Source organism: Aedes aegypti, chromosome 3, assembly GCF_002204515.2.
Source record: "Aedes aegypti strain LVP_AGWG chromosome 3, AaegL5.0 Primary Assembly, whole genome shotgun sequence".
NCBI lineage: Eukaryota > Metazoa > Arthropoda > Insecta > Diptera > Culicidae > Aedes > Aedes aegypti.
Window position 1 is genome coordinate 224,624,546 of NC_035109.1, and position 17,821 is coordinate 224,642,366.

Genomic DNA, 17,821 nt, shown 5'->3' on the forward strand with positions numbered 1-17,821 from the left:
CGAATGTTCAATGACTGCCGAACGCTACTAGGGTGAGCGCAATCCCGACGAATCGTAAACGATTGAGATAAACCGAAAATGAAAAGATATATACGGAGCGGAGAGAGCACCTATCCTCTCTTAAATTGGAGACACGAAAGAACGTGTTCGCCATTCGATCACTGAAAGCTTCCTGCGAAATGTACAGATTTTGCGTTCACTGAAACATTTTGCCTTGTGTATTACCAGTCAGTGAACGCTCTTCAGCTCTCAAATACGAATGCCACTCGTGCGGAATCGGAATGTAAAGAATCATTCGCTACAGCAATCGGATGCCTTCGGCACAAGGAGTCGGTAGTGAATCATTCTGTTGCCGTTTTTGTCTAACTTGTCGCTCGGCGAACAAGAAGAAAGCGCATTGGAAATTGAAACACTCAGCTTGGTCGGAGAAACGGCAATCTCTCTCTTGACCGCTTGTGGATGTGAGCGAGAGAAATGCAATATTCGAGTGAATGTTTCCCATGCTTGGCGATAACATTTATTTGTTTTCGGTATTAATTTACAAATAGAAGTTATTTCAACATATTTGAGTTTAGAATATAGTTTTAGTCTGCACTAAAAATGTATTGTTTTTTTAAAAAAAAATAACAATATAATTTTTTTTTCAAAATTTATGCCTCTAAAATAAGGCGACCATATATGTCCCACCAAACGCGGGACACCCTGTCAGATCTCGTTACCAATTAAAAAAATTTTGATCGCACACACAAATTGTTTCACTCAAAAAACTATAAATATCACAGCTTAAAGTAAAATAAATTTTGAGAGTAATGAAACATTTTATTTCTACTCAAACATGTTCACTTGGCTTCTACAATCAATTCAATGTCAAAAACTTTTTCTTAGTTTCCTAGATTACATAAATTTTGAGTGTAATAAAAAATGTGCTATTTTCAAATTTTTATGTTATCTTAACTTCTACAATCAATTTGTTGTTGGAAAAACAATATATCATCGCTTTGACAATATATCGCTTTAAAAACATATATATTTATTTAACAGGGTTTTACGTAGTTTCCTGGGTAAAATAAATTTTGTGTGTAATCAAAAATTTCTATTTCTACTCTAATATGTTCTCCTTAGCGAATGTATTTCGAAAGAGCTAGGGTTTTGTTCTTCTTCGTCGTAAGCGCTACTATTCGCCGTATCAAACTTTAAATGTTCCACTACGGCGGATATTCAAACTTACCTTCAACATAGATTCATTATCCAAGTGTAATTTTGTGAAAGCTGTTATGGTTTGTACACTTGTACTTCAAAAATGCAATAAAACTACTGTATTTCGGTAAATAACTTCAGTTCAATTATCCACTTTGCACTTTTTCACCGAAATCGCATGGACGAACAAGATTTGAGAGAAATGCTTAGCGATCGACTGAGCCACACCACTTTCCAACACAACTTTCTTCCCGCCCCCGTGGGTGACTTACTTCGCCGGGCACTTATTTTCACTATGGAAAACCTTCGTACTTCTTCACTGAAGGATTTCATTCCAATCACACGCCGTAAAACTTCAATAAATCACCAAATTTTACGAAATTTCCTTAATCGCCGCGTATCATTGAGAATGTAAACAAAGTTTAATCCGTCGTACTGAGAAAAAAAAGCTGTGTGCGCGATGCTCGATGTAAAAATACGGTTCCTTTGATTGTGTTGTTTTCGCTGTACTGTGAGCAAATACCATAATTGTACGGTCAAAAGGAATTGTGTTAATATGTTTGGGCTGAATTTTGATAACGAACAATGAATTTTAAAGGAAATTAGTATATTCCATCATGCTGAAGGAATGGAGGGAGATGCCAGTAGATTTATATAATCTAGTAAAACATTTTATTATAGCGTTGATATGTTGTGTTTTAACCATTCAATACACACAGTGAGCCCTAAGTTGTGAGACGAATCTGGAAACTGATTGCGACGGAGTTGAAAACGATACGACGGACTGAGAATACGGTAAGATGCATTTTCTTTGCATTATTTCCAAAAAGAGATCAAGATTTATCAACATGCTATTGTACAATGCTAAAGCCGTTTTGAGAAAGAATTGTTTGCATCGGTTTTTATCAGCATCATTCACTGCAATACTGGGAAAATTGCAGTTCTCACTGATCAATGCTTAATACGATGGATACTAGCACATCACCCTACGTGTTTTTATTTTGTCTTTCTTTTGACTTCTGCAATTAATTTAATGCCGAAAAAAAACTAAACGTGATTGCTTTGAATTTTGAGCTACAAACAAACAGGTGTAAAAAAGTTTTTCTTTAGTTTTAAGGTGGAAAAAAATTTGATTGTTTTCAAAAGTGTATATCTCTATTAAATTTTATCAACTTGACTTCTACAACCAATTTTATGACAGAAATCTACATGTCATCGCTTTGAATTTTGATTTACAAGCAAACGGAACCAAGAAATAGGGCATAACCTTTAAATACATTGTATCTTCTACGACTATGTGCAATATTATTTATTCCTGAAAGATATTCTCTAAGAATGCAAATGGCAAAAGAAAATCGAAAATCGTTTTTATTCATTGTAAAGTTATGATACCATGTTTATTATTTTTCTATTGAAGATCCACACAAGAAGTGTCGAATCGCGAAACAAAATAAAAAATTGATTGAATAGCGGCACCAACATATTTTTTTATATGTTTGGTGAACATTTCAAATGGGAGCACCCCATTCACCATTTGTCTTGCTACGACTCTGTTTGATATTTTTCCCTGCAATACTGGTCTTCAATGCTTCTAACGGTGAAATAAAATTCTCGAATACTTTTTCAAATCGACGTAAGTAACTTCCATACGGTTTTGAGAAAATTAATTCAGAAGAATCACAACTTGTCTTCTAAAACTGTTTCAAAATGAATCACCTTTTTAACATTTTTTCACCGTGTACATTGCTTAAATTTTGCATACAATGAGCTCACGTTCAAAAACTATGGAGTTCCTATTATTTCACACAAGAATTTTATAACAAAATGATAAGCCGTTCTATTCAGTTACTTGCGACGTTTTACTACCAGTGTAAAATCGACTTAAGTAGTGTTTTGTTTTGATTCGTGGTTAAGTCACTTTGTCTCTCCATACAGCGGGGCGGCGAAAGTAGTGGTTAGGTTGAGAAAGTTGAAAATCTTACTTTCGTCGTTTTGTAAATCCGATAATTAAACGTTCTAAAAGTGAAAAATTGAGTTGGTTCAGAGCGGAACATGTAGAATTTCGTTTGCGAAACACGTAGGATCGATGAAGTAAGTTTGTACACTTTTTTGACTTGAGTCTGTATGAATAAGCTTTCGAGAATTATATTATTTTTGTCTGATCGCTGAGATATAAGCTCTGAACCATTGCAACGCTCTTTTTTTAGGTAGACATATTTTCACACCACCCTTAAGACTCTTTATTTCTTGCTACGACTATGTAGAATATTTTTATTTATTAGTAGAAGAGTCAAGTTTTATGACTGTGAAAGAAGATTTGAAATCGAATGACTAGTTTTAGAGTAATGACTGTTCAAAAATTCGTTTCGTGACAGTTAATCTGAACATTATTCGATTTTTTGAATATGTTGACCCATGACAAACCGTAGTAACTATTTCATCTTCAAATATACTGGGAATCAACCTTAACCGTAAAGGTGTGTATAACCGAGATTTTTCATTTACTTCATTTGGAAACAACTACAGTAACTTCTTAAAAGTCTCATGCATATCCATATGGATTTTTGAGAACTGACATAAAAAACGGTCACAGGTCAATGCATCATAGAGAAGATCATCTCAATTACATCAAATTGAAAGCTTTTACAAGCTAGAGGTTGTGCAACGAAATCAATTACAATCCTAAACGAAGTTACACAAAATTGAGTCAAATACCAACAATATAATGTGGGGCCTTCCTTAGTCGAGTGGTTAGAGTCCGCGGCTACAAAGCAAAGCCATGCTGAAGGTGTCTGGGTTCGATTCCCGGTCGGTCCAGGATCTTTTCGTAATGGAAATTTCCTTGACTTCCCTGGGCATAGAGTATCATCGTACCTGCCACACGATATACGAATGCGAAAATGGCAACTTTTGCAAAGAAAGCTCTCAGTCAATAACTGTGGAAGTGCTCATAAGAACACTACGCTGAAAAGCAGGCTCTGTCCCAGTGAGGACGTAATGCCAAGAAGAAGAGAAGAACCAACAATACAAAGGTGTGAGTAATTTCAAAACATTCTGAAAAACTGCTCCTTGGATGATTTTATCTTCTTTTTCGCAAGGTAGGTATATGACACACAAAGTATTGAGCAGAGGTTAACAAAACATTTTTCAAGATGTGTTTATATTACACATATGGTAAGTATCAGTTAAAAGAAGTTAACTACTCCTGACGAATTCCATGTCAAATCGGTCAGTCACAGAACTCGACCACCTTCGATTTGCTTTAAAATTTGCACATGTTTTTGGTATGATACAAAAATTGTTTTCCATAGAAAAATCGATTATTTTGACTCGAGAGTAACTTTTGAAAATGGCGTATAAATTTATGCATGCAACTTATTTGAAAAATTCCAACCACGAAACTGTTGATCTAAAGAAAAAATGTTCTATGAAGAAGTTGTAGTGAACCGTTTGGCCTACAAGAAAAAAATACACACTGAAAAAATATCAAATAAATATGTTATGTAAAAATATGTTAATAAGAATCTTTGAAGTGATTCTGTACCGTAATGATTATATGAATTATTTCTCTAGATGTAACCATTTTCGAATTGAGCTGAAATCGAATTCAGGTTAACTTCTGCGTCCATGAGTCCTTTCATGGCGAAGGGGTATCGCGCCCTAACTAGAGATTAGGGAGTCGTGAGTTCGATTATCACTGAGAAGACATGTAACTTTTTCGTACAACTTCACATCAATTTGTTCATTCAATCCAATTGTAATGTTTAGCTTTTCGGTAGTTGACAAATAATTTTCCAGTGTATATTTTTTTCTTATAGTCCAAACGGTTCACTACAACTTCTTCATAGAACATTTTTTCTCTAAAATCAACAGTTTCGGAGTTAGAATTTTTCAAATAAGTTGCATGCAAAAATTTATAGGTCATCTTCAAAAGTTATTCTTGAGTCAAAATGATCAATTTTTCTATGGAAAACACTTGTTCTACCATACTGCCCATAACTGCATAACAGTCACATTCGACATTTTTGGCAAATTGGAGCTAATACCATGGAGAGTCATCAAATGATAAATACTTTCGATCGACTTACTTAAATATGTGAGATTGTTCTAGAAAATTTGAAAAAAATACCAAGTTGTTTTGTCACATTGGCAATTGTAACCGCATAACAGTCACATTGAGATTATACATGAGCCTCATAATGTAGTAGCAACGAAATTTCTATTAGAATTATTTTCTGACCATTTACCCAATATGCGATATGAGTTGTACAAAATTTGAGCCTCAACTAAGCTCTTTTGAATTATTAATGATTTTTTGAAATTTCAGTTTCTTCCCATACTGCAGTGAAATGCAAACTTAGTATCCCATTTACTCAATGCCTACTTTTGTCGAATGTTACAAATATGCAGTTACGGGCAGCATACCGAAAACATGTTCAATATTTAAGCTAAGTATGCTGTTTCGCTCAAGAAAAGTAAAGAAATTCCTTGACTGAAAAAGTCAAGAAATTTCCTACAGAGAGCCCCCTTTGAAGTGACATTTCTTCTCAACTGCGTACTACGATCAGAAAAAAGTGATTTTCTTGACCATTTCTTGGGAGAAATTTTCCACGCATCGAGATAGGCGATTTCTTTTCTTGTCAGTAGCAAACCGGCCTTTAATCCAAATCGAAGACTATCGAGCACGATTTTTATGTTTTTTTGACTCATTCTGGATGGAATTCGTCTCATGACTATTATGTCCTTTAGAATACCGGTTTATGGACACAGACATAGAATGATATATGTTTGGTTCGAGCAGTGTGTAATGAATGTACTGACTAGCCACATGTTTCAACTTTTTTTTGTTTAATTTTTTAACTTTAAATTTACCAAAGTTGTACAGGAAAATGACCAATTTATGAATTTATTTCTAACGTGCTTACTTGTAAGTTGAATATTGTTTAAAACAAATGTTTCAAGCATAAACATCTGCATATTTTTGCTGACATAAGTAGGATCAGGTATAGGTTATCATACTGTGTCAGTTATATCTATTTAGAGGATTATAATAAGACTTTTGTCTCCCCGTTCAAAAATTTTGCATTATTATGGGAAGTATGCACTTCAACAGAAAAGTAATCGCCTATCTCGATGCGTGGTAAATTTCTTGCAAGAAATGCTTAAGAAAAGCATTTTTCTTTGATCGCAGTATGCAGTTGAGAAGAAATGTCAATTCAAATGTGGTTCACTGTAGAAAATTTCTTGACCATTTCTTTTCGCAGAAATGTTCACTTTTCTTGAGCTAAACAGCATACTTAGCTTGAAGCATTTGTAAAAATACTTCGAAAATCATAAGTTTTGAAGAAACATAGTAAAGTTGAAAATTTTTGGTACTCAATCTTACGAAATGCGAATGCAAAAACAGAAGACAATTGGAACAATTGGAAAAGAGAGCTCATAGTTGAAAAATGTAAAAATGCATAAAGACAATAAGCAGGATCTGACCCAGTAAAATCGTAACGCCAGAAGAAAGGAGAAAAAAAGCGATTACGATGCAATACGGAGCATTACAGTTTGTGTTAAGATTTCATAATAAAATAATGTTTCGCGTGCATCAAATAGTTTTCAGAATAAAATTTCCATCTTATCACTTGAATCAGGCCGCCCCAAGAATAGCCTTACTTATTGCTTATTATTTATTTGGGCCATTCGCAAGCTTTTAGAATACTCACAATACTTCAAGTGAGTAAAATTAGTCACGATTGAGTTAGTGTTAGTCGAAAACTCACTCACGAGTATGAGTTGTACAGCTGAAACTCACGACTCACGCGAGAGTTCAAGCTGTGTACAAGTCATACTCGCGAACGAGCTTGCAGTTATCAGTGAGTTTTCACGAGTTTCCCAACACTGCTTAACAGTTACCAATGGCTTTTAGGTCGAGATCATAAGTTTTGCAAGAATTGTATAAAATTTCACATGTTACTTACGTCGCAGGAAGATTGAGGGGCGGGATAGCCCCCATTGCAATCAGTGTACTTCCGATGCAGTAAACGATGGACAGGTACAGGATCGTTTTAAATTTTCCGAGAAAACTGTCGGCAAGGATGGCACCCATCAGTGGGAAAAAGTAAGCCAAACTGGTGAATACGTGATATATCACGGTGGCCGAATCGTCATCGTAGTTGAGTTTTTGTGTGAGGTACAAAGCCAAAACAGCTGGAATAGAAGATTGAGTGGATTATAGTGATACACAGTAATCCGAACGCAGAAACTTACTTCGCATTCCATAGTAGTTGAAGCGTTCGCTGAATTCATTGCTGATTATGAAGAATATTGATTTTGGGTATCGTATGGGCTGAAAAGATAAAAAAAACAGAGTTACAAATTTTCGGTAAAACGAGGTTACCTTAGATAAGGCGGGTGGCTCTGGTAATGAAGAATCCACAACATACTAAACGAAATGACATAATTTCAGGTAATCATTTAAGGAAAATTTATGCAAAACTAAGAGTATTAGTAGGATACTTTTTGTCATTTTGTTTTCGTTGGAATCCATAATATTTGAATCTTTATATTTGAATTAAAAATCGATGAGATTTAGCAGTTTTGAAACCCAACAAACAATCTGTTCTACGATCATTATTGAATTAAATAGTCCGGCACTTATCCCTGACAGACCACTTATAGTAGAACATAAATCCGATCTCTTAGCGAATATGAACTGAAATGACTAGAATTTTAAGGTTTAATGCAAGTTATGATGGAAGTACTAATATAGTCTTATTATTTAGTTGCTTATTTAGTCCCCACGTCATACTTGAAGCACAATAGAGAAAAAATGCGTTATTTTCATAAGACCTCTCGAAGCACAATTAAAACCATGATAATTGGCAACACTGCTGTAATGAAATCGAATTTATTTTCCCTGTAAGGTTTTCATTATATGTTATTCTGCGATTGTCGATCGAAATATTCGGAGAAAAACGTTTACAAATTTATGTAGATCAGTTAATATAAGTACATGTTCTAAAGAGTATGAGAATTTTAAATGAAACTATTAAAAAGAGTAGAATTTATATGTAGGGTAAGTGTTCCCTTAGTTGTGGGTGTTCCTATAGTTGCGGTAGTGCCGTTTTCACTGATTTTATAACATTAGCCACAGAACCGATATTGACAATTGACGTATTGGCTTGTTGATACACGGAATAGTTGAAAAGAGCGTTCAAATTGCTTTAAAACTGTTGAAATATCACTAAAATTGCTAAGACTGTTCTTGCTTGTACCAATAGTTGCGGTAAAGTGTTCCTATAGTGGAGGATCCCATAAGAAAACCACAGATACCACAACTATAGGAACACAAATTAAAAATATACCACAACTAAAGGAACAGTGTACCAGTAGTGGAGGTATTATTTTTCTCTGACATGCCGTGGATTACTGTGATGAAATATTTTTTCTCATTAAGCCAATGGTCGTTACTTCCCGTTACAACATCAACATGTACATTAATTGCGCTTCTTGAATTTAGGCAGTTAAATTAAGTTCAATAGTGCTTAGTTCCTCCATTATTGGTACATCTACCCTACCTAACGATTAAGCTCTCTATAAAAATAAATATACAGCCATTCCATGAAAAACCGATCTAGTGGGTCATCGAATTCTGTGACTAGTTTGTTCCTTATCCGAAATAAGAATACACGTGTTTTTGGATTTTTTGATTAGGGTGGCCATTTCCGAAATAGGGTGACCAGAAAAATCACGACATTGCAAAATTTTTATTTAAAAAAAATCATAACTTTCGAACCGTTTGACCGATTTTAAATTTTCTTGGACAAAAAGAAAGCTAGATTTTAAATTTTAAAGAAAAATATAAAATTACACATTTCTTTTACATGAAAATATTTATAAAAATTTCCGTTTTTCGTGTTATGAAAGTATCGGGACCAAAGGGGCTGTTTCAATTTTTTCTTGAAAGTTCAGAAAATTTTACGTTTACTGTCAAATATTCAGCGATGTATTTTTTTTTGTTTTTGATGTATATATTTTTTTGAAAACAAACATTAGTCATTTTATCGGCACACTCTGTAGGCCTCAGCGCATTAGATTTTTCATTTAAAAAAAAAAAGAATCATAAATTTTGAACAGCTCAACTGATTTCCAATCTTTTTTTTCTGTAAATGATGATTCCTATTTTCGTAATAATAGAGCTTGAAATTAAATCAAGAATACTTCGATGGTTTTCTCCGGAAATTATCCACAGATGCCTCTCAGGATATTCTCCAAGCGTAACTTCAAGATGTTTTTCAGGTATTTTCTTGTGAATATGTTCATTTTTTCTTAATAATTGGGCTTATTCTACGAGAGGCGTGAGAGGTGAGAATTGTACGTGACGTATTGCAAGGAGACAATTCTCGGCTTGAGTGAAGTGACTTGCTGTTTAAATCAAATGGACAATTCTCACCTCACGCCATTCGTAGAATAAACTTGAATATTTTTTCTCAGAAAATTCTCCCTTGGGGCTTCTATCTCATACAATTCAATAAATAATTGTTCAATTATTTATTTTTGGGTCTGTCATAGTTTACTTATGAAATTACTTCAAGAATTTCGTGATGATTCGATAGATTTCTCCAGAAATTCAAGGAACTTGGGTGGAAGGAATCTTTTCGGAAATCAATTTAGATTCTATGTCATTAGCAGGAATTTCAAGAATTTTATTTGTAGAAAAATCCTAAAAAAATACCTCCAAGGAACTCTTATAAATATCGTTGGTGAACCCGCTAGATGAGCTGTTTTATAAATCAATGGAGCTAAGTTTCGGAAGCCTTCCTTACCATAGGTACTATGGCAATATCTTCGGAGCTCCACCGGAAATGCCCTCAGATTTCCTCCATGGCTTCTCATGGAATTCTTTCAGTATTCCTTCAGAAATACCTTGGAGCTCCTCCAGGAGTTTCTTTGGGGATCCTTCAGGATTTTCCAGAGTTCCTCCGGGATTTCCTCCATAGTTTCTTCAGGAATTTCTTCGAAGTTTCTCTAAAAAATATTCCGCAGATCCTCCAGCATTTGCATCGGATGTCCTTCGAAAATATCTGCAGAGTTTTTCATGGTATTTCTTCGGAGTTCTTCGTGGAATTTCTTCTTAGATACTCCAGGAATTCTTCCAGATTCCTTTCGCGAATTCTTTTGGAGCTTCGCCGGAAATTATTTCGAATGCCGGATTCAGAATTTATCCAGGAATCCTTCAGAGTTCCCCTAGTAATTCATCGAAAATTCTCCCGAGTTCCACTAAGGATTCTCGTGGAGTTACTTCGAAAAACTCTCTACGTTTTCTCCAAGAAATCCTCCAGAGTTCCTCAGGAATTGTCTCAAGAGTTTCTTTGGGAATTCCTCTAGAGTCTTCGTGTAATTGCTCCAGAGTTCCTACGGAGTTCCTTCAGGATTTTTTAAAAGTTTTTCCAGAAATCCTCCCGCGTTTACTCAGGCAATTTCTCTGGATTTCATCAAGCAATTTTTGATACTTCTTCTGGATTTCCACCGGGAATTCTTCCAAAGTTCTTCCAAAAACTCCGCTGGATTTCATCCAGTACTTCCTGGAAAGTTCATCCGGAGCTACACCGGGACTTCCTTTCTCCGAAGTTCTTTCAGAAACGCTTCCGAAGTTCCTCTAGAAACGCATCCGGAATTTCTTCACGTAGTTCCTTCACTAATATTTCTGGATTTATCCAGCATATCGTCCGTTTTTTCTTCAGAGCTCCACCGCGAATTGCTATGGATTTCTCTCATAGTTCCTTTTGGATTTTTTTCCGAAGTTATTTCAGAAATTCCTCTAGGAACTTTTATGCGTTTCCCTCTTGATTTTCTCCAGGAATTCTTATGAAGTTCGTTGAGCAATTTTTCCGGAGCTCCTCCAGCAAATCATTCGGAGTTACTCCAGGAATTCGTTCAGAGTTGTTTCGGGGATTCCGCCAAGATTTTTTCAAAGTTCCTCCAGGAATTCCTTAATAATTTCTTTCAAAGTTTTTGGCGGGAATTCCTTTGGAGCTTCACCGGGAATCCAATCGGATTTTCTTCATGGATCCATTAGAAGTTCTTTCGGAATTCCTCAAGGAATTATTCCGGAGTTCCTTCAGGAATTCCTGAGCATTTTCTATGAGAACATTTTCAGAATTCCTCCGGGAAATACTCCAGAGTTTGTTCGGAAAATCGTCCAGAGAAATCCACGTCAAGTCCAGAGTTTGTACGGGAAATTCCTCCAGAGTTAATCTTGAAATTTTTCCGGAACAGTCTTCGGAGCTCTACCGAGAATCTCTTCGAAGCTCCCTTCGGAATTCTTCCAAAAATTTCTCTGAGGTTCATCCAGGTACTCCTTTGGAGTTTCTCCAGGAATTCTACCGTAGTTCCTCCAGGAATTTCTTCGCGAGTTGGTCCACCAGGAATTCAACCGGAGTTCCTCCACGAATCCCGCCAGGTGTTCTTCCAGGAATGCTGCCGAGAATCCTCCAGTAATCCCTTCGGGAGTTATCCAGGAATTCCCCTGGTAGTTCCTCCAAAAATTCCTTTAGGAGATCGTCCTTAAATTATTTTATGAGATCTTACAAGAATTTCTGAGAACTCCGTTCCCAGATGTTCCTCTAAAATTTTCACGAATTATTTTCAAAGATTTCCTCCTAGAATTCCTAAATCGTGATTCCTCCGGAAATTAAACGATACGTTTCACCAGTTTCAGTTCCACCAGAAATTATACGAAAAGTTCCACTACGCAAAGATGACTACGCCAAGAACAGAACTTATCAAATACCTATAAATGAAGATGTTAAAAACTGTCGGTTTGGCCAGAAATTATTTTTGAAGTAGTTTTCTATCCTGAAGAAAATCCTGTCTACGTTCTTGCCCGGGAAACTAACGTGCTGTGGTCAGCGTTGTTTCTGCTATGGCAATTCCAAGTCTTGCGTTGATTGTAAATGCGGAGAGTGTCGGAATCCTCTTCGATTTGATGGCATGAGTGTATGTCCAAAAATTTGTATTTCCATCAAATAAATAAGAACCTGATTGTCTTCGGGGTGGTAAATGACTGGACAATGCGTACCATTGGTACTTCGCGTACCTGCAGGTATAAAATAGACCCCATTTGTGGTCCTTAGCCTCTTGTCCAGTAACTCCTATCCCTACCTCCCCCTGGGATACGAGTAACCGTAGGGAAGATCGGGTAACCAACCCTGGTGGAACCTTGGTCGTATGCTGACAGGGAAGGGGGGCTCCTCTCTTCTGAGGGTGTAGCTTATCAGAGCGTCTGTTCTCCATGTTAGGGGCGGCTGAAAACAGTGTCTGTTCTCCATGTTAGGAGCGGCTGATCATCGTCCTAGTGCCAGCGTGGGACTCTAAACAGTGCTGTGCACGATGATCCTCCGGCGAGACAGGGGGTTGGTGCAGGCCTTACAAGCCAGCCGTTAAAATCATCAGTACAGGAAGCATACAATGTAAATTCGGACCGGAACAATCGGCATAGACCCAGGCATCGAAAACGGACTAACGATTGGAAACTCGGATCATGGAACTGTAAGTCTCTCAATTTCTTGGGAAGTACCCGCATTCTTTCCGAATTATTGAGAGTCCGCAAGTTCGACATCGTAGCGCTGCAGAAGGTTTGCTGGAAAGGGTCGACGGACATACGTATAGGGATGGTTATTAGAGTGGTTAAAAAATCGTTTTTGCTCCACACCGCTCATTCGATTCTTGATCAAATTCTGAGTGTCCTCCCAAAATTTGAGCTCTTTAGGATGAAAACTGAGACTGCACAAGCCCTTTAAAGTTTATATGGGAATTACTATGAGAAAAGCAACCAATTCATTCAATCGGTCATAGTATTTGCCCATGTGCTCTTAAAGATTAGAACTACGTTGATACTGTGAGATACATTTATCAGCTACAACTTTGCCGAAGACCGTTCTCAAATCGGACGCCTCAGTAATTAGTTATTGATTTATATCCAGTCACAAATTCTTCAGCAGTGCTCATTTAACTTCTGAACAAGCAACATTGCTGCACGTGGCGCGAAAGATAGCACGCACAAATCATGGCTACTATGTTTTACTGCATATATCCAGTGATGCCTGCAGTGCAGCCCAATTATTATAGCCAAAGTTATACAACTCATTCAAAAATCAATAACTAATTACTGGGGTGTCCGATTCAAAAACGGTCTTCGGCAAAGTTGTAGCTGATTATTGTGTCTCACAGTATCAACGTAGTTCTAATCTCCAAGAGCACATGGGCTCACACTATGACCGATTCAATGAATTGGTTGCTTTTCCCATAGTAATTCCCATATAAACTTTAAAGGGCTTGTGCAGTCTCAGTTTTCATCCAAATGAGCTCAAATTTTGGGAGGACACTCAGAATTTGATCTAGAATCGAATGAGCGATGTGGAGCAAAAACGATGTTTTGAACCACTCTAATGGTTATACCATCTACCAGAGCTGCGGCAATAGACATGAGCTGGGCACAGCTTTTATCGTGATGGGCGAAATGCAGAGGCGCGTGATTGGGTGGTGGCCAATCGACAACAGAATGTGCAAGTTGAGGATCAAAGGCCCGTTCTTCAATATCAGCATAATCAACGTGCACAGCCCTCACCTAGCAAGTGACGATGACGATAAGGACGCTTTCTACGCGCAGCTGGAACGTGAATACGACGGCTGCCCAAGCCATGATGTCAAAATCGTTATCGGAGATCTCAACGCTCAGGTTGGCCAGGAGGAGGAATTTAGACCGATTATAGGGAAGTTCAGCGCTCACCAGCTTACGAACGAAAACGGCCTTAGACTGATTGATTTCGCCGCCTCCAAAAACATGGCCATACGTAGTACCTACTTCCAGCACAGCCCCCCGTATCGGTACACCTGGAGATCACCCCAACAGACTGAATCACAAATCGACCACGTTTTGATTGATAGAAAGCACTTCTCGGACATTATCGACGTCAGAACCTATCGCGGCGCAAACATCGATTCGGATTACTACCTAGTGCACGCCATGTCCGAACCAGCGGATTATGAAAACGAAATGTACATCAGGTTTTTCTTCGCTAATAGTTAGTTGAGATGCTTAATATTGAAATGCGGAAGGTTTAAAAATATTCTATCGGGGAACTTTTGAAAAAAGTCGGTTCAAAGTTTTGCACACTTCTAGGACTGCTAAGCATCTCTGTATGGTTATCAATGATTAATAATACATTAATATTTGAATTTATTTCAAGCTGAAAATTATCTACAGTCCTCATTTTCGATGCCTTACAGATTGTTCTAGTTCATAACGACACTGGCCACGTCCTTATATCGTTGAAGAATTTTGTTGAATATGTAACTACAAAAAAACATCTTGTTTTTCATGCTGAATCGATATTTTTTCATCAGAATTTCAATTTAATGTACGAATTACATTTCTTCACCTACTAAGCTCATGATTTATGTCTAAAAAGAATATGTGATATGCTGTTGCAATCAGGGATTGATCAATGATTGAAATATGTGTTATAATTAATTTAAAATTACCTAATTTCAATTATTTACAACTTAATTACAATGTGTCCTTAAATATGGCTACTGTTGTACACGACTACAGCTTTCAGTAGGCTTTCTTGATAATTGGCGTGACTCTCTGGAACCTTATGGTGCTTCCATGTGTTTGAAAAATCTTGATGTATAGCTTCTACTGTCTGCTCAGAATATCGCCCGAGGCCACTTTGCACGTCGTCACAAAATTCACTTACATGGTACTTCAATATGTGGAACTTTGGTGTTACTGGAAGATTTAAAGTAGTCCAACTGCTGCAAAATTCTTGTATGACATTTCTGTATCCATCCTCCAAGTTGAATCCAAAACATTTTTGAACAACGGATAACAATTTTTCCATACAATCAGCATACTCTGTCAAACCAGCTTCCATTAGAACACCGTGCTTTGATAATAAAGCTCGACAATGTCTGCCTGCGAATCCAAATTGAGCATGACGTGTTGCATTTACAGATTTTGCCCATAACTCAGCAGCATTCTGATGATGTTTAGCTATTACATCATAGGCACTGTTCGTTAATCCCAGTATTAAATGTAGGGAAGGAGGGGGGCAATCCTGTAATACTTTTGTATTATCATCTCCACAAAATAAAGGTTTGTTGATGCAGTTAAAAAACAGCTTAGCATCTTTCTCGTTACCTCCGGAAGCTAGTCATCGTCCATACCATTCAGATATAGACCCAAGAGTTCGAGATACGCCAACATCAGTGCCGAGGTTTGATTTGATAGCAGTGCAATATGCGCAAGGATAGGTGGAGCTGTTCGCCGTAATACCAGTCATTATATTCACCACCTTAAGATCACCTTGAGAAAGAAGGAAGCATAATTAATTATTGCGACTATCGCACATACATTAAACCATACCTGCGAATGAAGATTCAATTGAGTTGAGTTCAAGCCGATGCCAAAGGTTTGCAATATTTGTGTAGTTTTCTTGCATTCCTGGAGCTAGACCAATAATAAAAGCTCGACGGGCTCCTGAATCCTTCAACCTTTGTTTGAGTTCACGATTTCGCTCTTCGATGCTTAAAACTATTTTAAGTGAGCCCTGACCACCATCGATGCCCACTTTCAAAACAGTTTCGTTGACATTCCTTCTCGCGTTGATATAACCCTTTTACGCTGGCACACAAGATAACAATGCGTTGCTCAAAAAAGGTTTGTTTTCCCTTTGGTCGACAACGTTTCCATGTTATGGACCTGGAAGAATTCGTGAAGTTCATCCATGCGGTTTTTGACAGTCAGCTTCAGTCCCGGCTGGATATTTTTTCGATCATTTTTGCGCATATTCCGTGCTAGTTTCAGAGTCTGAACAGGAATAAGTTATGGTGTCATAAAAAAATCAATAAAAATATTAAAATGTTTTACTAACTTGATTTGTACTGAGATTTAGATCTGTTTTCCAGGCAATAAGATCTTCATGCAATAAAGGCGATTTGGCTTTCTTCGTTTTACAAGTAACTAACTTGAAACTGGTAGGTTTTCCTCGCAGATTCGAAATTTTCGAAACCAATTCCGGGTTATTTACCTTTTTACGGATAGCTTTTCCTATGACATGATCTTCACTTCCTTCAGTCATTGCCACTAAATTCTGCACTTTTGTGGTTTTGTTGCACTTGTGAGGTTTTCCAGATAGCCGTAGCGGTAAACGCGCAGCTATTCAGCAAGACCAAGCTGAGGGTCGTGGGTTCGAATCCCACCGGTCGAGGATCTTTTCGGGTTGGAAATTTTCTCGACTTCCCAGGGCATAGAGTATCTTCGTACCTGCCACACGATATACGCATGCAAAAATGGTCATTGGCATAGTAAGCTCTCAGTTAATAACTGTGGAAGTGCTCATAAGAACACTAATCTGAGAAGCAGGCTCTGTCCCAGTAGGGACGTAACGCCAGAAAGAGGAGAGAGGAGGAGTGAGGTTTTCCAGGGCCGAGTGGGGTGAAACACGCTTTACACACCTTCATGCTGTTGACCTTTTTCTTTGCAGGACGACAAAATCCTTCATTGATCTTCAATGTTTCTTGAGCCACGTGGCATAGCTCACATGCGCATCTCACGTTTTTCCTGTCTCTCAAAAACATCTTATCTTCTTCGGGATAGCGATGGACCTCGATTTCCTTAAAATTTTCACCAGTTTTACATCTGTAGACCGTAATATAACACCCACCACAAAGCACTTTTGGATATATTTTATTGTTATCGTCATAACATGGCAAAAACTTCTCTTTAATAACACGCTTCAATGTTTTGTTTACCGGTTTACTTGGCTTTGCCTTTAAAAAACACAGCAAACAAACTTTTTTACGATTTTCTTCGTGAGATTTCATTTTAACGTGATTATATTGTGATAAATACGTACAATCAACTAACGCATGCCAAATCTACGGAATATTTTGGTATGCTTGCACGCTTACTATTCTTGAGCTAATAGATTAGAGCCTACGGTAGCACTAAGGAGTAGGGAAATGATAATAAAGTAGGCTTTTTTTCATGTTGATGATTATTCATGGGTGATCGATTATTATCAGTAGTATGAAAGATATTTCTTTGATATTGTATGAATCTAAAGCGGACGCTTTATATCTTTATAAGGAGAAATACCCAAAAACTTCAAATCGATTTTTTTCAAAATTTCCCCGATAGAATATTTTTAAACCTTCCGCATTTTAATATTAAGCATCTCAACTAACTATTAGCGAAGAAAAACCTGATGTACATTTTGTTTTTATAATCTGCTGGTTCAGACATGGCGTGTAGTGACGGTTAAAGTGCGCCAAAGACTCTCCGTTGTGAACAACATTCGGTACCGACGCCCGCCCGGTACAATCTGGAGCGACTCAAGCAACCCGAAGTCGCAACTGAATACGCGCAAAGCCTTGAGGCAGCGTTGCCGGAAGAGGGAGAGCTCACCGAAGCCCCTCTTGAGGACTGCTGGAGTAGTCTCAAAGCAGCCATAAACAACGCAGCGGAAGGTGCCATTGGGTTCCTGGAAGCATATCGACGGAACGGTTGGTTCGACGAGGAGTGTCAGACGGTTTTGGACGAGAAGAATGCAGCGCGGGCGATGAT

At 37.5% G+C, this 17,821-nt stretch overlaps 1 protein-coding gene across 2 annotated transcripts in view; it reads right to left on the bottom strand.

Moving 5' to 3' along the window:
• LOC5570568 (peptide transporter family 1) overlaps positions 1 to 17,821 on the bottom strand; it is a 107,507-nt gene that overhangs the window by 16,441 nt on the left and 73,245 nt on the right. For both annotated transcript variants that reach the window (XM_021849499.1, XM_001653186.2), the window contains 2 exons: positions 7,456 to 7,534; positions 7,167 to 7,395 (listed from right to left, as the gene is read on the bottom strand). In XM_021849499.1, the coding sequence (XP_021705191.1) occupies positions 7,167 to 7,395; positions 7,456 to 7,534 (308 nt within the window). The remainder of the gene's footprint in view (positions 1 to 7,166; positions 7,396 to 7,455; positions 7,535 to 17,821) is intronic.